Below are 23,996 nucleotides of genomic sequence, written 5' to 3' on the forward strand. Positions count from 1 at the left end.
TTTATGTATGATTACCTCTAAACGGGGTTTTATTTGCTTGTGTGTGTGTGAATGTATGTGTGTGCGTGCATGTGTGCACGTGTGTTTGATTTGATAAAGACATTGAAGTTCAACATAAACTATTCCAAACCATACTCATGAAACTTTGCCCAACACAAATTTCTACAAAGATAGCTGCTGCCACCTCCCTTCTTCCCACCCCCTTCCTTGTTGTTTGATTCTTAATCAGCATTTCCCTTTCCACATAAATCAAATACATTCATATATTTCTGTATTTCATTTCTTGTTCAAAGATACTTAGGGGGAGGGAAGAGACTGGGAGGGAGACCTGGGGAGAAAGAGAGAACAACAGAGGGTGGTAGAGATGGAGAAAGAGATTGGAAGGAGTGGGGCTGAAGAGAAGAGAAAAATGCTTGAGTCACCACCCTGTCACCCTGTTTGAAGAAGACTGCACTGATGAAAGCTGTTAAAACAATCACATGTGTGACTGACAATGGAAATAAATCATGCACACCCTCCCACCAACATATATATATATTACAGACACACCTTCTCTCTCTCTCTCTCTCTCTCTCTCTCTCTCTCTCTCTGACAACAAAAAATAAAAAATAAAAGAAAGCATAACAAAATAAAATAAACAAAATACTACATAACATATAATATACAAAAATCGACCAATACACAAGTTCTATTTTATTCTAAGAATGTTCAAATTAAATTTCATGAATACTATTTATACCACATTCTCAAATAATCTTTATGGCATAAGGGAAAACTCTTGACTTGTAAATCTCTCTCTCTCTCTCTCTCTCTCTCTCTCTCTCTATATATATATATATATATATATATATAAGGAAAGCTGGTTAGATTTTTTAAAATCAACCCATCCAGAGCTTGACAGATACATCAAACTTGTGAATACTACAGCTCAAAAGATATCCTAATTCCTTCACCATCTTAAGAACACATTAAACTGTTTCCAGCCATTAAGATAATAATTATCTTCAGGCCCTTTGCCAGTTTGTCCCAGATAACCTCCAAGCCACCCACTTGTTAACAGGACTAACAGTCTACATATTGTGGGCAACAGGCCGTGTCACACTAGTTACAATAACAGGAGACAATAAGACAGGGGGCTTGAACAAAAAAAACAACAAAAAACCCCAGCCTTCCAGCTGAGCTATCCATCCATCGATGTCAGCTCATCCATCAGTTATACCATCACCACAATAGCTGGCGTTTCTGCAATGGGCATATAACAGTTTACAGACCAAACAGAAACCCTAAAATTCTATATGCTGTTTCAAACAATCCAAAACTGCTAAAAATAATTGTCTGTTTCTTCTTATCTCTCCTAACCTAGACTATATTTTTCATATTAAATCTTTTTCAAATATTTCCCTCCTTTGTTCTCTTTCAGATGTTCCAAAGAGAATGCAACAAGCACCCTGTCAGTATATTAGGTTGTCAACAATTATAGGCCTGCTGTATGTGAATCTAAAATTCATAATTCCGTAAGCTCTTGTACAGATTCAAGCCATCCGACCCTAGGGAGTTGGCAGGTTCCCCTGCAATACTGATGTGGAAAAACAGAGAAATCATGCTGAATTTGATTACCAGTAGTTTTTCCTCTGAATTGACATGTGGAAATACACAGCTGGAAATACTGTAGAAGTTAGTTCACTTTGCTTGCAGTTTATGCATATGTACGAGCATGTACATAATTTTGATAAAACAAATTTTGATGGCAGGGCAATGCCTGGGTGCAGGGCTGAATGGGAAATGTGGGCAGTTATTGACATTTTTACATCATGGAATATAAAGCAGCCTAGGCCGTTTTACACCCAGGTATATTTTGGCCTTGGCCATTTTATGCTCAAGTATATTCTGGCCTGCTATACTGGGCTTTTGTGCAATGACTTAACTCTTTCATCCCTGCAGAATAGTTTTCCGGTTTACAGGATTTTTACCCTTCATTCCTGGAGGCCGGAAAACCGTGCAGCAGAGAATTCCCCCTTTCCTTCCTGCAGCCCGGAAAATCGGTTCTCGCGTTAAGCGCTTTGAACTTCCCGCGAGTCGCGTCATCAGTGCGCGTCATCTATCCTTGACCGGGTCACCAGCGGGGCAGTGTTTATGAGTGGAATGGATGCCAGACACCCCCTTCCCCCTCCCTAGGCCGTAGGAAAGTGGGTGCCGCTACATTCTTGCTGATGTGCTGTGTAGACACACGGACACAGAAAAACGGAATGTGTAGAAAGTTTGGATTGTGACCAGTTTTCTGATGATGAGTTTCACAACGCTCTAACAGATAATGATTTCGATCTGTTTCAAACGAATGACAAAGAGAGAGTGCAATTAGCTGTTGCAACAGAAGCACAGATAGCGGGTGATGAAAAGTTAAAAAAGTAAGAAGTGTTAAAATTGTTGTGTATACTTGTGCAGTAACTGGCATGACTGCTTCAAGGTATATCACACACGTCACCTTTGTGTGGCACATTATGTGATGATTGTGACAGGGACATGCATATTTAGAGACAGTATCGTTTCTGAATAGTTTTTGTTCAAGAATTGTGTAAATAATGATCTGATTCTGGCTCAGTGACTGCTAGTGTAGTGAAAGGCATATATTCTCTTTGAGACAAAGTTCAAATCATTCATGTGATAAGGACAATAGTAGTGACAATTGTGACAGTTTTTCGTGGATATGACTAGCAGTGTGGCACTGAGATACATGCGAAGCACTACTCAGTGAGTACCTGCATGATGTGCATACTCTGCAAGCAAAACACTGTCCTGCATGTAGTACGTAGTTGTATGCATTGTGTTTGACCCCAAAGTCACCTGTTTTACACCTGAGTGTCACCAGAGATGTCACTCTATAGTGTCAACAGGGTCTCAGACAACTTCTCACATCAATTCTGAACACAACAGTATATGACAATCTTAGTGTACTGTAATGAGCCGCGTTACCGTAAGCCTCCAAAATAAGTACCCTGCTTCATACTTTCTTTCTCTTCTCCAAATCCAGGAATGAAGGGAATATGCGAATGGTAGGGATCTCAGAACAAGGGGGAGTAATGGTTCATAGAAAAATAGGAACGAAAGAGTTAAGAGCAGAACAGTACATTTTCCTGAAGTGAATTAAGCCTGAAAGCCTGGATGAAACAGGGCACAACTGGACTTGATTTCAAAACTAACATTACTGCAGCCATGCACCACACAGCTTGCAATTCAATTTCAGAAACTGTTCACTTCTTTTCAGTTGAAATTACCTGACTCTGTTAGCTCTGATTTGTTTACATTTAACACTTTTATCCAGAAAGTCATGCAACACAAGCAAGGAGCAACAACAACAAACTTTCCCCCACAGAATTAACACACCAGCAGATCACTTGGCTGTTAGCATTTCCCACAGTACAACAATCATGCATCAACAATCTGCAGCACAGTTGTAAAAATCACCCTCCTCTTGTCTAATCTTAAACAGTAACTGCCAGTTGAAATACGGTTATATCCAATATTCAGGTAATACGAGAAAAAAAACTAACACAAACTATCAGCAAGAGAGGTAAGGCCTTCAAGACTCACTTGTGATACACTTAAAAAAAATCTAATTGTTAAAATGTGTTCTGTATCTGTTATTATAAAGCTTCGGTTAAAAGAAAAAGAAAAAAGAAGAAAAAAAAAGTCCTAACGGCAGATTCGAACCCCGCGTGATCGGGTGAGAAGAAACTGTCTTACCCATTACACTATCGTGGCTCCTTAACTGACGTTCAAAAACATAATACTTAAACATGCTTTTTTCAAAGGGCGATAAATCGATTGCGGCATTCGCAGTGAGAACGCTGTTTAAATAATATCATTCTGGTGTATCTTGGGCATTCAAAAAATGCTTATGGGCAATTAAAAATTCTTTTTAAGTCCACGGTAAAGGAGACGTGGCTATCGCTGCAATCACACTGCAACATTTAACCGTTTTCTCTGGATCTAGATAGATGTCCAAGTTTAGTTACACCCGGTTGAAACGGTTGATTCAATTTCTCTTTTATGTTCATTCTAGTTTTACAGTTTAAAAGTTGATATGAAATTTGAGTATTTTGTTAAACTAATAATATGTAGAGCCAAATACAAGTACTTCTAAACGTCGTATGAAGTGAAAAGGACTTCATTTTGAGAAAAGTCAAGACTGGAAATTTTTGCGTTTCATCAATTCAAGGGTATTAACTCTCATGGTTTATTATTTTTAACTGTGAATTCCGACTGATTCTATGGATATTTTTATGGCAGTTTGGGGCATAATCCAATAAGTGATGAGGCGTTCACAAATCTTTCTCTGAATAAATATTTAACGGTCTCCTTCTCCAACTTTCCATCACATGATATCGTGTATTGTCCATTGAATATAGGATTGAATGGGCAGGTCAACAACTTGAAACAAAATGGCGTAGTTCGCGTTCGTGAAGAAGATGAGCACACGCTTTGAATATGTATAAATATGTGTACGCAATTGATTTTTGCCCATGACCTTCAGGGCTCAGCCAATAGATCTATAAAGTCTACTCATGGTATTGATTTTAGTATTTTCCGAAAAAGACCACTTGGGCGAATGAACATAGTGAAAGCCCTGTACACTGAGAGTAAAACACATAAGCTTTTCATGTATTGAGTATAATTTCAACATGTAATGTTTAAGTTGAGAAAGATCAGTTTAGAGCAAATTAAGCCCCTTAGCATTAATTAGATTAATTTCCCCTTTTTTACTATCTGCACCAAAGACATGCAAAATAAATATAACTTCCATGCTTAGCAAAAGAAGTTCCTGTTTGAACAAAAAATGATAAAAATGACCGCTCTTGTTGTTGTGTCAGAATATCAGATCAAAGTGCCAAGTTTAGAGAATAAAAAATAAATATAAAAATAACAGTAAATTCAGTTTGCATATAATTTGGCTTCTTTTTTATTTTTTTGTGCCCATCCCAGAGGTGCAATACTGTTTTAAACAAGATGATTGGAAAGAAATGAATTTTTCCTATTTTCATGCCAAATTTGGTGTCAACTGACAAAGTATTTGCAGAGAAAATGGCAATGTTAAAGTTTACCACGGACACACACACACACACACACACACACACAGACAACCAAACACCAGGTTAAAACACAGACTCACTTTGTTTACACAAGTGAGTCAAAAAGGAAACGAGTACAGATAATTATCATTATCATCATCATATTCATATTAAATTTAAAGGTAAATATACATAGCACCAAATTTTGACCAGAGACAAATCTAAGCACTTTCATCCCAGTCATTTACAAGCATGCATAACTTTGATTCAGAGGGATGAAAGAGCTATAATGAGACCAAATGAGAAGAAATTGCTGAACTGCAATAAAAACGTATTCCTTTCAGGATCAACGATGAAAGTTTGTTTGTTTTTTTGTTTGTTTTTTTGTTTTTTTACATGGGTATGGGGATGGGAAACATTACCCCTTTTTTTTCTAAACTCAATTGAACACACACACACACACACACACAAAGGCCACTGAGCTGTCCAGAAGTCACAGTTTTTATGTCTACACACACTGGTATGGGTGTGATTTCCAGTCTGACAGGCAGGCCTGTGACAATGCCTTGTCCTGTTGTTTGACTGCCGCCAGTCACGCATCTGTCATGTTTGGTCTGGGTGTCACTGGCCTGTCACCACCTTGTTCTTTACTGATCTACCCTTTCAGACTATGACTCACTCACCTGCCCCTCCCTCCTCCAACCCCCTCCAACAAACACAGCCGGGCAGGAAAGTCTGTAGCAGGAAAGTCTGTTGCGGTTTCATGTTCCCACCCACCTTTGAACACAATGGCTACTGATAGCTGGATGTATGTATGTGTGTGTGAGACATGAGACGTTACTAGTCTGGCAGAAAGCACCGGAGCCTCTCAAAAAAGGTCTCATAATTGTTTTCAGCAGTTTTGGGTTCCTTAATAGGTATACATCAAATATCCGACTGATGCCACCTTGTCATCATTGAGCATTTTTCGAAAAAATTAAGTAAAGAAAAATCAAAATAAGCATTGTCTCCTTTTAGTCCACACAGCACACTGTAGCCGCGAAGACCATGTGCACCAGTACTGCTGGCTGTCAGCAGATGACTCAACTCAGGAATGTCCTGCCTGTCATCACCGGTGTCTAGTCTTCCGCCTCCCATCCCTGAGAGAGACTGTGGCACCATAAAACAGCCACCTTTTTCAAGGCAGTGCCACCTACTTCTAGGCAATATTTCAAAGTACACAACTGTTGTTGGCAACATAATATTATGTTTGTAATTTTTTATTACATTTCTATACATCCTGTGTCCCTTTCTTCTAACAGTTTGTTTGGTCACAAATTTAACCGTGGCCAAAATCTGAATGGCACTGGTTTTGTTGTATACCAAGCAGATCGCGGGATTTCCACTATTTTGGAACGTTCTGTAACAACACACGCAATTTTAAGGTGAGCGTAACTTATTTCTGACTGAAACATTTCTCAGTAATCCGCATTTTAAAACATTCGCCAGTTGTTCATTGTTTCAGGTTAAAATGAACGTATGGTAAAATATTTGCGTCATAAATCTGTTTAAAAAAAAAAAAACCACCCCCCAAAAAATAATAATAAAATAAAACAAACAAATAAATAAAAAACAGGAGATGGGGGTCAGGGGGGTGGGGAGTGACAAGGCCCTCTTTTGAAAACAGAAAAGGTAGAAATCTACCAAAAAATGCACACCTAACATGCAATAACATTTAACAGTAACAGTTCAATAATGATAATCAGAAACCATTAACACAATTCTGAAGAACATTAAAGGAATGTAGAAATAGAAATGTGTGTGTGTGTGTGTGTGTGTGTGTGTGTGTGTGGGCATGTGTGTGTGTATGAGTGTGTGTGTGTGAGAGAGAGAGAGAGAGAGAGAGTGTGTGTGTGTGTGGGTGGGTGGGTTGATAGGTGTTTGTAAGAGAGAGAGAGAGAGAGAGAGAGAAAGAGAGAGAGCATATCTGTCTGTCTGGCTATCTGTATGCACACCTACGTGCATGTGTGCACATACTGAACATACCTCTTTTTTTCAACAGGAGGGAGAGGAACTTTGCTACTTCCAGCAGCATTCATCTTTACATTAAAAAAAACTGGAATGTTTGCTCTCTGTTTCTGAACATGCCTTCATACGCTGCCATTTTAACCGTGCATCCACTTACACCCCTTCTCTTCACATCAATCGCAACCTGAAATGCAAAAAGAAGCCAGCACTGCATCCAACACAACAGTAGCCATCCAAAAAAGTCGTCAGGTCATGGGTCAGGTGATCTGATCGGCATCACTCTGAACCCTAGTGCACAAGCCAGATGGGCACAGTCCCCACACTCGCAGCCAGCTGATCAAAGGCATCTCTGAGAATCAGGAACAGAAGAACACTGAATCACAGAATGTTACATTCCACAAAAAGAAATGCCAGTGTGGATTCAGTCCGATGCCAAAGACAGAGACAAAATTCAAAGGAAACTTCTGGTGTGCATCAACCCACTTACTCCAAATGATCATACAGTGGCACTGTCAGCATCGCCAGAGGAATGATATTCGAAAAGAATGTCAACGTTGACAAAACTTTGAATCTGGGGTTAAGCAGATGGAGGAATTTGAGAGCACATGGCCAGAAGGGTTCAATGTTTCCCTTAGTTCAAAGATTGTCACCTTGACTGTCAGCTGAAAAGCGACAAAAGAGGATCTGGAACCACATTTGACACAGAACTCATATACAGCAGAGTCATGGATCTAATGAACACACATTTTCTTGACCTGGAAAACATTTCAACATGAGCTGGTGCCAATTCCAACTTCCATGTTTACAGACAGTGAGCTCATGAGACATTCCACTACAAAGTCTGTACTGAAAATAAAACTGCAGTCTCATCTGTCCACACATATGTCAGAAAGCTGATGTTGTGATCACTGATGTCTGTTCAGTGCTGTGGACTGTCTGTTGGCCATCAGTACTTGGTACTCAGTACATCAGGGCTCAGAACAAACATATGTGGACAGATTCCTGGAGTTGATTATTACCAAACTGAAAGAGAGCAATGTTGTTCTTGTCTTTGACAGGTATTATCCAATCAGCATCAAAAGCACCACCTGATCCTCTGAAGCTGTGGAAACAGCCACAAGGTGTCACAAGCTCTGCCTCCTAAAAGTGTAACACTGATACAGATGATTGCCATCATCTGTGAGCAGCTGCTGGAAAAGGTATGTTGTCTTCAGGTTCAAGGGTTCCTTCAGCACAAGCTTGTAGTGACTGCTGATGACCCCATCCCAGTTGAAATCAAGAATGGCATCTCATCCCCAGCTGATCACTGCTGCTGTTGCTGCTGTTGTGATGGAAGGCACATCCTCCCAGAAAACATCATGTTACATTGCCGCAACAGTCAAAGAGCATGAACATATGTATCATCCCAAACCATTCAGCAGCACACGCCCTCTCAGGTTGTGACACAGTGGCTTACATTTGGGGTATCGAAAAAGCCACAGTTTGAAAATTCTTTAAAAAGGGTTTTCACCTGAAATATGGGGGAACCCAGAATCTGATTTCGATCACATCATCCAGCAGTCTACTCAGTTAATTGGTGCTTGTTACGGCTGCAAATGCACAGAAATGACCAAGATCAGATCTGAAAAATGAAATGAAATTATGGTGCTTAGAGCCTCGCCGACCACTAAGGTCATCTCAAGGCTATCGCCGCGTCAATAACTACTACAAGGATAAAAGAAAACAACCAATTAAAACGAGTCACCACTTCAAACTTTCCACTCCAAAATTTAAAAAAAACTTCCATAGTTTAAAACCTTCAAATCTGGTTAAAAAGGTTCACTTCTTTTAAGAAGTCCATCAGCGCCCACGGAGGGACATCACGAAACAAAGTCTTCAAAGAAACCGCCATGTAATGTCTGCGTCTAACGTCATGCAGATCCCAACAGTCAAGGAGCACGTGTTTCACGGTGAGAGGCTCGTCACAGGGAATGCATCGAGGGGCCTCTTCCCCCTTCAACAAGTAAGAATGAGTAAAAAAAGTGTGCCCCGTACGCAGTCTGCACAGCACAGACTCCTCCTTTCTGTTCTTCACCCCCGAAGGGAGGGTCTCTTTTAGTTCCGGACAGATCTGGAAGAGCTTGTTGTCCATCTGGGTGTTCCACTCCTCTTGCCAAAGATCCTTAACGTAGGTGTTCACCTTCCGCTTCATGTCTGTATATGGCACAAAGGATCTGGACAATTCTTTCTTTACAGTGTTCCTGGCCAGCAGGTCCGCCCTTTCGTTACCACGAATGCCAACATGTCCAGGAACCCAGGCCAACACAACCTCGTATCCTTTCTTCGTTGCAAGAGTAAAAGTTTCATAAAATTCCAGCAGTTTGGGATGAGTGATATTCCTGCAGGCTATCGCCTCCAGGGCTGACAAGGAGTCGGAAAAGATCATGAATCTCTTTTGTTTCGAAGAGAGAACCATTTTTACCGCCAGAACCAGTGCGGTCAGTTCCGCAGTGTACACCGAGCTGTCAGACAGGATGTGTTCCGTTGAGGGCCGGTCAGGAAAGGCGGGACAGAACGCAGATGCGGCGACTCCGTCCTCTGACATGGAACCGTCAGTGAAGATGCTCTGAAAAGTGGGGAATTTGTGGCACAGTTCCGAAAAGTAAGTTCTGTAGGCCAGAGAACTAGTGGTGTCCTTACGGTACGAGGCCAGATCGAATCGGACCTCAGGTGTTGTAAAGGTCCACGGAGGGCTGTCAGGGAACTTAGAGAAATCCGAGATGCCACCGACATCCAGATTGGCCTTTTCTAAGTGCGGCTGAATGCGGAGTACGAGAGGAGGTATGCAGTATGGGTTGTCTGTAAATTTCTTATCGAAAGGGTTGTTGAATACAGCGTCGTAAGCAGGGTTTGTAGGTTCAGAGAACAATTTCAAATAATAATTCAGGGTCAGCTTCAGTCTGCGGTTGGAAAGAGGCGGTTCCCCCGCCTCTGCGTACAGGCTGTGCACAGGGGTGGTGCGGAAAGCACCTAAGCTGAGTCGGAGCCCTTGGTGGTGTACAGGGTCCAACAGTTTCAGGTAAGATGGTTTGGCCGAGCCGTATACTACACTTCCATAATCCAGTTTGGACCGGACCAGGGCTCTGTAGAGGTGCAAGAGAGTTCTCTTATCAGCACCCCAGTTCGTGTGTGCCACAACTCGGATGATGTTCAGGGCTTTTAGGCAAGATATTTTCAGCTGTTTAATATGGCTGAGGAAGTTCAGCTTCTGATCAAAGACGACCCCTAAAAATCTGGCTTCCTTGACCGCCGGGATGGTGGATGTTCCCAGACGGATTTCAGGGTCCGGATAGAACTGGCGAAAATTATGAAAATGGATGCATTCAGTTTTGGAGGACGAAAATGTGAAGCCATTCTCCTCTGCCCAACACTGGATGTTGTTGACGCAGAGCTGAAGCCGTCGCTGGATGCTGGCATACGTGCTGCCGGTTGCATATAAGGCAAAATCGTCCATGAACAGCGAGCTGTCCAATCCCTTCTGAACGGATTGAACGATGTCATTAATTTTGATGCTGAAAAGAGCCGGTGACAGGATGCTCCCTTGCGGGACACCCAGCTCCTGCTCGTGAATGTCGGACAGGGTGGTGCCGACTCTCACCTGGAATTGTCTGTCTTGTAAAAAATTGTGGATGAACTGAGGCAGGTGTCCTCGGAAGCCGAGCTTGTGCAAGTCCAAGAGAATACCAAATTTCCACGTGGTATCGTAAGCTTTCTCCAAATCAAAAAATATGGCCACCACATGTTGTTTGTTCATGAAAGCATTTCTTACAGTGGTTTCCAGACGAACCAGATGGTCAACGGTAGAGCGATGCTTGCGGAAACCGCACTGTTCTTTCGCCAGAAGGCCGTCGGTCTCTAGTTTCCACATCAGTCTACCGTTGACCATCTTCTCCATCAGTTTGCAGATGCAGCTGGTCAGTGCTATTGGGCGGTAGTTGGAGGGGTTCGAGGGGTCTTTTCCTGGTTTCGGCAGCGGGATTATGAGGGCTTTCCGCCAGGAGGGTGGAAAGAAGCCTGTGACCCAGATGTGGTTATAAACTTTAAGCAGGGTGTCCAGACAGGTTTGGGGAAGGTGCTTTAAGAGTTTATAATGGACCTCGTCCATTCCTGGACAGGAATCCGTACAGGTCTGAAGGGCAGATTTAAGTTCGTTCATTGTGAAAGGAAGGTTGAAAATCTCTGTGTTGTCGGAAAAGAAGTTCCATGGTGTTTTTTCTGACAGGTTTTTGGTTTTAAGAAAGTGAGCAGATTTGTTAGCAGATCTCGAGTTCTGTTCTATTGTGGAGGCAAGCAAATTGGCAACTGCTTTCTTCTCTGTGACCAGAGCGTCTGAAAGTTTAAGATGGTGAAAGGTCGGGCATACGTTTTTGCCCTTAATTCTTTTTAAAACCCTCCACACTTTCTTCTTGGGTGTGTTGGAGGTTAAGGAAGAGCAAAAATCTCTCCATGACTTCCTCTGGCTCTTTTTAAAAACATACCTGGCTTTCGCCCTCAGCTGTTGATGGGTTCGAACGCTATCGGTCTCCGGTCTCCGAAAGACGCGTCGCTGCGCTCTCTTCCGAGACTTGCGGGCCTTCCGACATTCCGCGTTGAACCAGGGCGTTCTAGGGACCTGAGGCTTGGAGGTAGACGATGGGACTGCTGCTTTGGCGCAATCTAAAACGATCCGAGTCAGAGCGTCAGCAGGGTCCTTGCTTTTCAATACTGTTTCTTCCTGCAGCTCCGCTCTTATCTTGGTGGTAAAAAAACTCCAGTCTGCTTTGTCGTAATACAGGCGGTCAGGCAGAGAGTCACCTTCTCCGTCTGTGGGGCGGAGGACGACAGGAAAGTGGTCACTCCCGTGCAGATCGTCGTGCATTTTCCACTCGTAGTCCAGGACCAACGATGGATCGCAGACCGACAGATGTAAACACGAGAGCTTTCCAGAGGACAGATGCAGGTAAGTGGGAGACTTGTCGTTAAGACAGCACAAGTCCATGTCGGAAAGAAGGTTTTCTAAGAGGAGAACTCGGGCTGATGTCATCTCACTTCCCCAGAGCGGGGAGTGTCCACTGAAGTCGCCCAACAGTAAAAACGGACGTGGGAGCTGGTTGACCAGGTTCATGAGGTCCTGCCTCAGAACACGGACGGAAGGAGGAAGGTAGAGAGAGCAGACAGTGATGGTTTTCTCAAGCGTGACTCTGACTGCCACCGCCTGTAAAGGGGTCCTTAAAAGAACTGTACTGTATAAAAGGGACTTGCGAAAAAAAAGAGCGACACCTCCCGTCAATCCCTCTTGCTTCGGTTGAGCGGGTTTAAAAACAAGAGTTAAAACCAGAGAGAGATAAAACCTTGCCATCTCTTTGCAGAGTCTCCTGCAGCGCCAGCACTGAGGGTTTCAAAGCACGACAAAGCAGCTGGAGTTCCTGAAAATTGGCGTGGAACCCCCGGATGTTCCAGTGGATCACTGCCATTAAAAAAGGTTAAATAATAAAGCAGCAGCCTATTCCATCGCTACCCCCTGCTCCTGTGCTTGCGAGTGGCTCAAGGTCCGCCAGGATGGAGTATTTGTTTTTCGAAATAAATTTTTCGGATTCCGACCGAGTCAGAATATCCACCACCTCGGCCCCTCCCGATCCCGCCGAGGCCGCAACCCTCCCCTCCTTCAGCCTTGGAGGTACGGGGGGCTTCCGGCCACTTCCGCCAGCCCGAGGGCCAGGCAGACGAGAGGCGGGGCGAGGGGTGCCGGGGGGTGGGGTGGGGCGGGAGGAGGACAACGTGCCTCCGCCCGAGGTTTTCCGCTCCCGCCCAGCAGCCTCTGAGGACTGCCGTACAGGATGGGAAGGGGTGGACACGGCGTCTCCACCCAAGGCCAATGGTTCCGACGAGGCGGTTAAGTCGTCCGTCTGCGTTCCTGTGGACGTCGTCGGGACCGCGACGTCCACCGTCCTGGGTCTGACGACAGAGGCATACGACACCTTAGGCGACGCGGCCTCCACCTGTTTCCTTGCCTCAAAGAAGGAAATTTTCTTTTCTGTCTTGACTTTCTGGATTTGTTTCTCTTTTTTACAGACGGGGCAGTCTTTCGATGAGGACGGGTGGCCACCTCCGCAGTTCGCGCACCGGGCTGGATTGACGCAATCGCCCTGGTGCACCGCCTTCGAACAGGTGCCACACGCCTCTTCCTCCTTACATCGGTCCCTGACGTGTCCGAATTTCTGACATTTAAAGCATCTCAGGGGGGACGGCACATACAAGCTTACGCTGACCATGAGGTATCCGACCTGAATGTCCTTGGGGACATCCGGGCAGCAGAAGGTGAGGAAGAAAGTGTTGGTCGGGACTCTGTCCGACCCCTTCTTCACCGTCACCCTGTACACGTCGGTCACTCCCTGAGAGGACAGCTCACTCTTGATCTCGGCCTCAGACACACCTTTCAACTCCGGGCATCTGATGACCCCCTTTGAGCAGTTGAGGCCTTTGTGAGGGGAAACCTTCACCGCCCTATCCACGAAAGTGGTCGCCTTGAGAAGGAGCTGTGTCTGCCTTTTGAATTCCGTCTGAACTAAAAATGCTCCGCTCCTCAGCCTCTGGATGGACTTCAGCGATCCTGCCAGACACTGAAAGCCCTTCTGGATAGCGAAGGGGCTGAGAGCCGACAACGGCTTGTCGTCATCAGCGCCCTCCATCACCAGCCACGATGGCCAAAATCCAGAGCTCTCAACGACCTCCGAATCGGAGTCTGAGTCGTCCGTTCCCTGTCTTCGTCTTTTGCCAGAGTTAGGGGGGTGTAGTTTTTTGGAAGTCATGTTGAAAAAAATGTGAATTCATCCCTCCCTTACCCACCCACCATGGGGTCCAACTTAGGGGCCAGGGTCAAGGGAACACCAGCTTGACCCCTTCCAGGTTTCGGGAAGGATATACGACCAACAGTCTAGCTCCAACGTGTTCCCCCCCGATCATGCCCAGCTCCCGGGGACAGAGAACCGAGCACTACGGGGGTTACCTTCGTCAGCCACTAAACTGCCAGTCTTGACCCAGCCCCACGAAGGGGTAGCCGATTGACACACACGGGCCAATGTGTGCCGCCTGTCTTAGGAGAGGTCCGAGCCAAAGGGATGTGTTGAGAGCAGCGTGCTCTCTCAATCCCCAGGATCTCATTCCCCTCCATCACAGGTTGCGCCGCACGGCAAACATGGCGGGCCTAAAGAAGGCCACAGAGAAAAAAAGAATGTGGAAAAGAAAGCTTGATGGGGAGCTGAGGACAGAAAACAGGCAGTAAAAAGAAGAATAGAGAACAGCGAAAGGGACAGTGGGTCACGTTTAGTTTGGGCCTCACTCATGACCTGTTCGGCATGGGAAGCCCTATCAGGGGCATCAGTACAAAACCACCACTTATTCAGCCCTGACAGCTACGATGGCTATGTAGGCTGTCAATTAAGACCTGGGATCAGAGCACCAAACCCCAAGAACCACTGATGCCCCCGCCGACATAGCTCGCTCGATCACTAAGCCTCCTGACCATGACAAGGTAGTGACCCTCCCGGGAGTGGGTCAGGAGAACACCAGCCTGACCCCCTCCAGGTTTCGGGAGGACCTCAAGACAGGGGAAGAGAAACTGTTGAATGCAGAGGCAGACAAGCCAGCACGCATAAGAGTGCAACACAAAGGTGAGACCTTTGCTACAGAGACTGTCATTTCTGCATTGGTCTCTACAGCCATAAGCGACACTGCTACAGACAAGCTGATAGCCAAGATGAACAGGATGTTCACCCATGATCAACAAATGCCTACATGCATACTCACCAGGTGCCATTCCTGAGATTCGAACCCAGGGCCCTTAAACCACTCAGCTATTGTGCATGTAAGTTCTTATGCAGCGCCCTCTCACAGAGCTGAACTCCAATTAAACTTCAACTTCCTGGTAAATATCATTTAATCAGTCAACTATCTGTGCGAGGATCGTGGGGAAAGAAGGGACACAATTTTAGAGAACGTCTGGAAGACAATAAATGAAATGTCACTGACTAGCACGTGCAGGCAGAAAGGGAGTGGAGGGATGGAAGGTGGGATGGAAGGAGGGCTCAGGATGGGAAGAGGAAAGATGCAGGATGCAGAACAGAAGTTGGGGTGGATAGCAGCAAAGTCATGACTTGGTCGAAGTGGTCTACCAGCAGCACCGAGTGATCACGTGCTCTGCAGAGTGTGTGTGTGTGTGTGTGTGTGTGTGTGTGTGTGTGTTTGTGTGTGTGTGTGTGTGCGTGCATGCATGAGAATGTGTGTTTACATGCGTGCAAAACGGCGAGTGTGTGCGCATGTGCCTGTCTGTCTGTATGCGTATGTACACACTGGCGAAAGAGGATGCATCAGTGAAAGGAAAGAAAACTCTTAATACACGTGGAATGCATTTGCCTGCTGACATATGTGTGCGCACCAGCCACACATAATCTATAATATCAACCCATGCATCTGTATACGTAACACTGACACCATCAACTAGCATAGTCAAATGCATGTTAGAAACAACAACAACCACCTCCTAACAAACCCAAATCAACGCAATAATAAAGTGCATTAAAACAGCAATGGCTTTGGTTGGGGGTTTTTTCCCAGTGTTACAACTAGCACACACGTGGTTAATGCTATAATTGTGACTGGACATCGAGGAAGTGTCAACAACAAAAACAACAAAACACCTGGCATTCATAATTAATCAGGTACAACAAAGCCCTGCTAGCACAATGAATAAAGTCCTAAAGAAACAGTCATCGATCTATTTCTAAATGTGTTCAACAATAATTCCAAACTCTAACACCAATGGATTTCACATATTTCTCATTAAGCCAAAAATACTGGATTATCTGGCTGACAAAACAATGAAGACACAGTTCAGACTGCTTGCAGAGGGCATGCAAGCATACTTACCCATTCTGGGTTACCACTCGCTTGTCTCTTATTCTAGATTAAAAAACGAACAAATAATTAATCAGCGAACTGAACTGTAAAACAAAAACAAAAGCAATCAAATGATGATGATATATCAAAACTTCACTGAACCAACAATGCAAATCATAATGACATGAATAACTAACTGACTTGTGTCTTGTACCTGTTGGCATGCGATTATGAAGACGGGAGCCAGCATCTCTGTGTGTATGTGTGTGTGTGTGTGTGTGTGTGTGTGTGTGTGTGTGTACAAACAAGCAGTGTCAGTGTGAGAGACAGACTAGTCATACATGCAAACATGTAAATGTATGCACATGTTTATGTGAGTGTGTGCATTACCAGAAAGCACATCATCCAAGCGTACATATGGCATAGAAATAGCAAGCTGGGAAGAGAAACGGGAAGGTAAAAAATGCGTAAAAGAGAAACAATGAGGGGGAAGGGGAGAAAGAGAGTGAGAGAGAAGCACCCCCACCCTCCACACCTGCCCTCTTCGATCTACCCCAATGATGATTATGGGGCCATCTTTTGTCTTAAACAAAGCAAACTCATTCACTCAATCGAACAACCGCCAAATAGGCCCCTCTGATATTAATCAAAAGAATTAGGTTCTGGACATGGTACAGCCCAGACCTTCGTTTTACCATGCTTCATTAGCTAGAAGCACTTTTCTGCAAACTTCATGAGCTTTGTGACTCCGGACTGAAAGAGCAGAAACAGAAGGTACGGCCATTTAAGCCTATAACTGAACTGACGTCACATGTTGGGTGTGGGGGACAAGGTGTCTGGACTTTGGTGATCAAACCGGGGTCCAAAACATAGTTCAAAGAGACTGGCATTCATTATTGTGCTTTGTGGTTGTTCATAAACCCATGAAGCATTTGAATTCTGAGGTGGGCTGAGGGTTCTGCTATTATAAATGAAGTATGTGTGTGGGAGTTAAGCTTAGAGATTGTTTCTAATGATCAGTTTCTTTTCTCCCTCTCTTTCTATGCTTCATTATCTCTCTCTCTCTCTCTTCTCTCTGTGTGTGTGTGTGTGTGTGTGTGTGTGTGTGTGTGTGTGTGTGTGTGAGTGTGAGTGTGAGTGTGTGTGTGTGACTGAACCACTTCACGGTATCACAGGCCAGGCCATTCCGGCTAGCATAGCACTCCTAAAGATTTAATCCTGACTGGCACAGCCCCAGCCCATCATTTGCCCCTGCTTTGGACCAGACCTTAACTAGTGTTCTATGTGAGACAGAAGGCAGTGTTTAAAGGCCTCTATGGTCTTGGCATTTATGGTTTCCTCACTGTGGCTGTTCCAGTCCCAAACAGTTCTTGGAGAAAAAAAAAAGCTGTTTTTATAAATTTCAGACTTACTGAACTCGATGTTAATGCAGCATGAGTTGTTCCTTGTGGACTGTGGGATGATGTTCTGGGACTGGGTGTCTTTGCATATCCTTGTTTCAATAAGCGTCTTGACTTGGAGTGATGTTAATCTCCGCTTTCACTGCAGGGAAATACCCACTGACAATTTCGTAGAGAAAGGTCAGGCACTGCTGTTTACTTTTTTCTTGCAAGGATTGTAATCACAGGACTGCAAGCATTTCTGTCACACATCCCGGGTGTCTTGACGTATGGTCTTGTTTGATGAAGCAGGCTGATTGACGTTGGACGCACTCAACCATGTCGATGTCCTGTTGCAGATGTGGGTCCTATTCATTAGAACTGTATTCCAGGACTGATCTGACAAGCGAGGTGTATGCTGCTTTCCTGCACCCCAAGGCGCTGTTTTAAGTTCCCTTACAGTTCTGTATGAACAGACGGCTAAGAAAGAAAATAAACAGAAGAAAAAATGAAGGAAGAAAAGGCAGAAAGGAAGAAAGATATAAGGGGGAAGGGGCCCCGTGTGCAAGTTTTCAAAAAGTGCACCATGTAAGAATTCGAAGCAATGTTCATGGTCATGTCCCTATTCGGAAGGTCGTGTGTGTGCCAAGACCAAGCTTGGCTTTGATGGGAAAGGAGGCGGGGATGGTGCCAGGGTTGCAATATTTTCTTTGCACCATAACCTGTCCTTTCTCTTTTTTCTTTGGTATTCATAAACGAACTCAGAGAATATAACATTCTTTGCTATGCCTGTCAGCTCTGGTATTTCCTTCCTTTGCATCCTAATGTGTGTTAATCACTTCACAACAAATAGTCGTGCAACAGTGCTGCTGTTTGGGGCAGACTTCATTTGACATACTGCAGGTCCCACTAATCAGTGCCACTCCCTGTTGTACTCACCCTTTACCCCCACCATCTCTACCTCTACCCTTTCCCCTCCCCCAACAACAACAACAACAACACCAACCACCACCACCACCACCACCACCACCCCGTTTGATCCCACCTCTCGCAAAAAAAGTAAAGGCGAAAGTTGGGAACGGTGAACCTATTTGATGCATGCTTTCCTTAAACAAAATAAATATGAGATTATCTCATTTTCTTTGACCTTTTTCATTGTTGATATAGCTTTACCATGTTTTTTTTTGTTTTTGTTTTTGTTTTTTGGTGTGTTTTTTTCAATTTACAGCTGTTCCTGTTTGTTTAACACAACTCAACAAAAGACACGAATGACATTAAATGGCAATAACATTGAAGTAAAACATGCAGTAACATATCTATTTACTTCCCTTTCTTCCTTCTGTCCCTCCTTCCTCTCTCTCTCTCTCTCTCTCTCTCTCTCTCTCTCTCTCTCCACTCGGCCACAAGCAAGGACACGCCCATCATTAAACTGCACTTGATCACAATGAAAAGTCCATTCAAATGTGTTGACCACGGTCATTCAGAACAGTACTTACATGTCACCTAATCAATGCTCTTCATGACCACACACCCTTTCAGCATATTGTTCAGCTGAACTGATAAAACAAAGCCAAAATTCAGTTGTATCTGGTGCATGAGCAACAGGCTTTTTTTTTCTTTTTAAGCATGCCTAGGAGATGCATAATTATAATCTAATGCAATTGTAACAACAAGAACTGAATGAAACACAATTCTATTCAATGAAAAAAACCACAGCAAAAAACAAATACAGCCAAACACTGAGAGCTACAACAATCTTTTGAATTCATAGTAATGGTATATCCTGTTTTCATCTTCTTTTATATGCAAACCATCTTTTTTAATGGCAGTAATGTCACCAGAAAATAACCAATACGGGGCGGGGCACTGGGGGCTTAAGTCATAATTCTGAAGCCAAATTTATATATATATATATATATGAAATTTGTCAAACTCCTGCCGGGGTCTGCACTAGTGGGTCACGGTTAAGTATGTGTAATTAAAATATAAATTAGAGACCTACCTCAACTAACAAAAAGATTGTACCTTCTCAGGCGTCAATCTTTCCATCTAAAAGTAATTTCTAGGCAATGGTAGGGATAGTTCTGTTTGCAATCATAATTCTGAATAGAGGAAAATACTTTTCTCAACAAGTGATGGCTTCCGTTAATAATAATATTAATATTAATAATAATAATAATAATAATAATAATAATGTACATTTATATAGCGCCCTTTCTCACTAAGAGCTCAGGGCACTTTACATGAAAGAAAAATAGTACAAGTAACATACAACATTCATGACCACTCTTTCTCAAAACCCCCTCCCCCAACTCACACTCTCCCTTTCCCACTCTACATACATCCAAAGTGAGCTGACATGGGTGGTGTCGGAGAAAAGGAAGCTGGGTGTACTTATAGATAGGTTTTAAAAAGATGAGTCTTCAGTGATGAGCGAAAAGCAGAAATAGAATCAGATGCACGGATATGATGAGGAAGGTTGTTCCAGATGTGAGGAGCAGCAAAGAAGAAACAACGTCACCATAGGTTCTTGTATTGACATGAGGAAGTTTCAAAAGGTAACTGATATGCATTCCACGTTCACAAAACGGGTGACATTTTCTCGCTTTCTCCCCCACCCCTATCTTTCCTGTAATTGCCATGCTGAAAAGTTATGAACCCCCCCCCCCCCCCAATTTAAAAACATTCGGTTCATTTCAAAGTCAGCAGAAGTAAACTTTCAACGTCAAACACGAAAGGAAACACTTCTCATCGAAGCAGTCAGTGAACTGTTAACCGCCCCCACCCCACACACAAGCGAGTTCAAAGTCCGAAACAACTGGCCAGTCGCCAGTCCCCACCCCCGTCCCCCCTTTTTAGTTTTCTCTCTCTCTCTCTCTCTCTCTCACACACACACACACACACACAAAGCGGTCGAGCGAACAAATAAACGTTTCGCCCTTGCACTGTTTCCAAACAAGCAAGAGAGGTGAATCACTAATCATTGCAATCTAGGGAAACAAACACAGTGTGGACGTCCCGTGTTCTGTACGAGCACTGACTTGCAGTTAGCCAGCTTTCAGTCTGTCAATGTGTGGAAAGAAGGAGGCGACGAAGGCGAGGAACCAGGGTGAAATCCAGTCGTCGTTCATCAAAAGCAGCCGTCACGGACTCCGGGTCTGATCATTGATAAATAGTTTTCGAAGGGTCTGATCTGTGATAAATCTGACCCCCACACTCACTAGTGTTTACACACACATACACACGTACACTCTAGGTGTTCAACATTATCTTCTGCATGAACGATGCTGAACAGTAACTGTTTCTTTTGCTGTTCGCTCGTTATCTCCTCAGTACTTTCTAACAGCTGAGTTTTACTTTTCACAAAAGACATACACCATCTCCCGCACCCCTTGCTAAAGTTTTTTCGTTTGTTTTTTGTTTCTTGGGTTTTTTGGGGGTTTTTTTCCAAACCAAATGCAATACATCTAATAATAATTTCAGTCAAAACGAAGAACAACCCACTGACCCCTGTGTGTGTGTGTGTGTGTGTGTGTGTGTGTTTTCGTGGGCGGTCAGGTCAGATGGTTGGTTTGCTGACATGAAATAAATAGCTGAGAATTTTTATACTTCATCAATGACGAACTCTACCAGATTCGGTGTGGAAGAGTGTTATGTGTGTGCACAAGCGTTGAAAAGCTGCACCCTCACCCATCCCCCGACCCCTTAAAAAATTCTTTCCAACTTAAAGACTAAGTACTGTGCATGCGCGGGAATGGCCGCTTTTTAGATTGCTCTGTGATTTTTGATGAAGATTTAGGCTTTTCTCTAGTATTAGCGGTCTCCCTTAAATACTAAAGTTATTAAGAAGCCGGAGTAGGCTTGTGGTTTCGGAATCTGTGGATTCCGGGATATTTTTAGCGTGTTCTGGAGGATTTTTGTGACTGTTTGTTGCCTGGAACTGATCCTCGGAACAGCGATAAGGCGACCATTACTCACCGATTACTAACCTTTCTGTTTCTCTTGTTGATTTTCGTTCCTTGTTCGGATTATCACTGTCACCCGTACTGATTCTTCACAACAGGTAACATTTCAAATCTTTCAATTTAATAATACGGATACGTTAATTCACAGGTAGTTATTGAACACAAACTTTTGCTTCCTACTTTCGATTTCGTTTAGACGGTTTACCACCAACATGTCCAAGTCTGATAAGTCAAAAAACAAGACTAAAGCCAAAGGCTCTGACAAAGGTAGGCAGAACCAAGCGAGCACTGCTTGGTTGTGCATCACATGTGAGGACGCACTCCTCAAAGACCAAAAATCTATTGAATGTTTTCTGTGTAAAGAGTGGTGTCACCGCGAGTGCACCAAGTTGACTGACAAAGAGTACGACGTTCTAGAGCATGGAGGAGATAGCGTGCAGTGGGTGTGTGAGCCATGTCGTGCACCTGGTGCACAGACAGATGGGAGTAGATCCCGATTAGAGGCGAAAATGGATGCCATCCTCACTTTCATGACCTCCGTAGAACAGAGAATGAGAGAGCTTGAGAGCTCACACTCCAAACAGGGCATAGAAGATCTGGTCGAGAAGACAGTTGAGAAAATGGTTGCTCAGGCCTTGGAAGAGAAGCAGGAAAGAGAAAAGAGGAAAAACAACATTATAGTTGTCAATCTACCAGAGAGCCAAAAAGATACATCTGAAGAGAAGAAAAAGGATGACCTCACGAAAGTGAGAAAACTTGTGACTGAAATCACTGACGAGGCAACTGCCAACCAACTGGACAACCCTATTCGACTGGGACAGGTTAGGATTGGCACCAATGTGAAGCCCAGACTGCTAAAACTGACGGTTAAGACAGAAGAAGAAAAGAAGAAGATAATGCAGAATGTCAGGAAGCTCTATCAGGGAGTCACAGATGCTTCCAAAAGAGTATATATCAACAATGATAATACACCCCAAGAGCGAGAAGAATTCAGGAAGTTGAAGATGGAACTGGAGAGACGTAGGAATGAAGACGGGGAGACAGATTTGATGATTAGGGGCAACAAGATAGTGAAAAGAAGGGTCTCTCAGCAAGACTCTGGCTCAGACCAGAGTGGGCAGAAGGCCTGACCGTCTCACCCAACAATAAATGTACAGAGTCTTAACAGTGCGAATGAAAATGCGTGTGCAAGTGGCATAACCTTTATTTCATCAAACGTTGACAGCTTTTTGAATAAGAGAGGGGAGATTGCGGCAGTGATAGATGATGTGAAACCAAAACTGATCGCCTTACAAGAAATCAAAGCCAAAAGACAGAAAGACTTGAACCGATCCGAATATAACTTTCCCGATTACGATCTGTTTGTGAATAATTCCCCTAAACTAGGAGTGGCCATATACGCCCACAAAAGTCTCAATGCCATAGAATGTTCAATCCTAAATAATCATGAATTCGAAGAGAGCGTTTGGTGTTCCTTTGTAACATCAAAAAAAAGAGAAAGTGCTAATAGGATCTATTTACAAAAGCCCACATTCATCAAAAGAAAATGTTAACCTGCTACATGACTTATTGCGAAACGACACAATACAAAAGTTTGACAAAGTATGTATAGTTGGGGATTTTAATTATCCTAACATTACTTGGGATGGATCATGGTCAAGCCAGGAAGATGAAAATTTTATTGAATGTTTACGTGATGTCTACCTAAACCAAATGGTGACAAAACCAACACGAAGAAGAAAAGGACAGAGAGCTAACATAGATGATCTAGTGATTGTTAACGATGAATCTTTGATCTCGGATATAACTCATTCTTCACCTTTTGCCAAAAGTGATCATGAGGTATTATCATTTACACTCTACGTAGATGAAGGTTCAGACTATAATGATGAAACTTTTCGATTTGATCTCGCGAAAGGAAATTATGACAAAATGAGAGAAGAGACGGCAGATTTTGACTGGACAAAAATTGTAAACAAAAGTGAAAAAGAGATATGGGATCAAACTGAACATTTATTAACAATTATGAATAAATACATTCCTAAAGTTAAAATAAAATCTGGACAAAGTCCCAAGCCAGCATGGATGACGAATAAAGTAGTTAAAAGTGTAAAAAAGAAATATAATCTATATAAGAAATTTCTGAATAGCAAAAGACACTATGACTATCATAAATACATTGACTGTCGAAATGAGTGCAACCGAATAATTAAAAAGGCAAAGCGTGAATATGAGAAGAAGCTTGCAAAAGAAACTAAATCAAACCCCAAATATTTCTGGAAATATGTCAAGTCGAAGACAAAGGCAAAGGTTGGAATAGGACCCTTAAAGACTAATGATGAAATCTATGTTTCCGATAAGGATAAGGCAACCCTATTAAATTCCTTTTTTGCAAGAGTTTTTACGAAGGAATCTAGTGATAATATCCCTCGCCTAGAAGGAGAAAAATCGAATGGAAGATTAGTGGTGGACATTGTTGTCACACCTGAGGCAATTTATGATAAATTAAAAGGGTTAAATCCCAACAAAGCCCATGGCCCTGACAAGATACCCTCCAGAGTATTGAAAGAGTTAGCTAGAGAATTAAGTGCACCCCTGAGTATCCTCTTCAATAAAACTTTGGAAAGTGGAATTATTCCAGACGTGTGGAAGAAGGCAGATGTTGT

The 23,996-nt window shown here is 43.4% G+C and overlaps 1 protein-coding gene across 8 annotated transcripts in view; it reads right to left on the minus strand.

Annotated features, from left to right (window-relative positions):
• The window catches only part of LOC143282285 (PDZ and LIM domain protein 7-like), a 126,197-nt gene that overhangs the window by 61,718 nt on the left and 40,483 nt on the right, over positions 1-23,996 (minus strand). For 4 of the 8 annotated variants that reach the window (XM_076587888.1, XM_076587901.1, XM_076587934.1 and 1 more), the window contains exon 3: positions 16,017-16,049. The exons of 2 other annotated variants lie outside the window; for them this stretch is intronic. In XM_076587888.1, the coding sequence (XP_076444003.1) occupies positions 16,017-16,049 (33 nt within the window). Of the gene's footprint in view, positions 1-1,970; positions 2,153-16,016; positions 16,050-23,996 lie in introns of those variants that run through there. 2 more of the 8 variants (XM_076587921.1, XM_076587927.1) reach the window with 2 other exon arrangements.

The sequence above is a fragment of the Babylonia areolata genome, chromosome 1, assembly GCF_041734735.1.
Source record: "Babylonia areolata isolate BAREFJ2019XMU chromosome 1, ASM4173473v1, whole genome shotgun sequence".
NCBI lineage: Eukaryota > Metazoa > Mollusca > Gastropoda > Neogastropoda > Buccinidae > Babylonia > Babylonia areolata.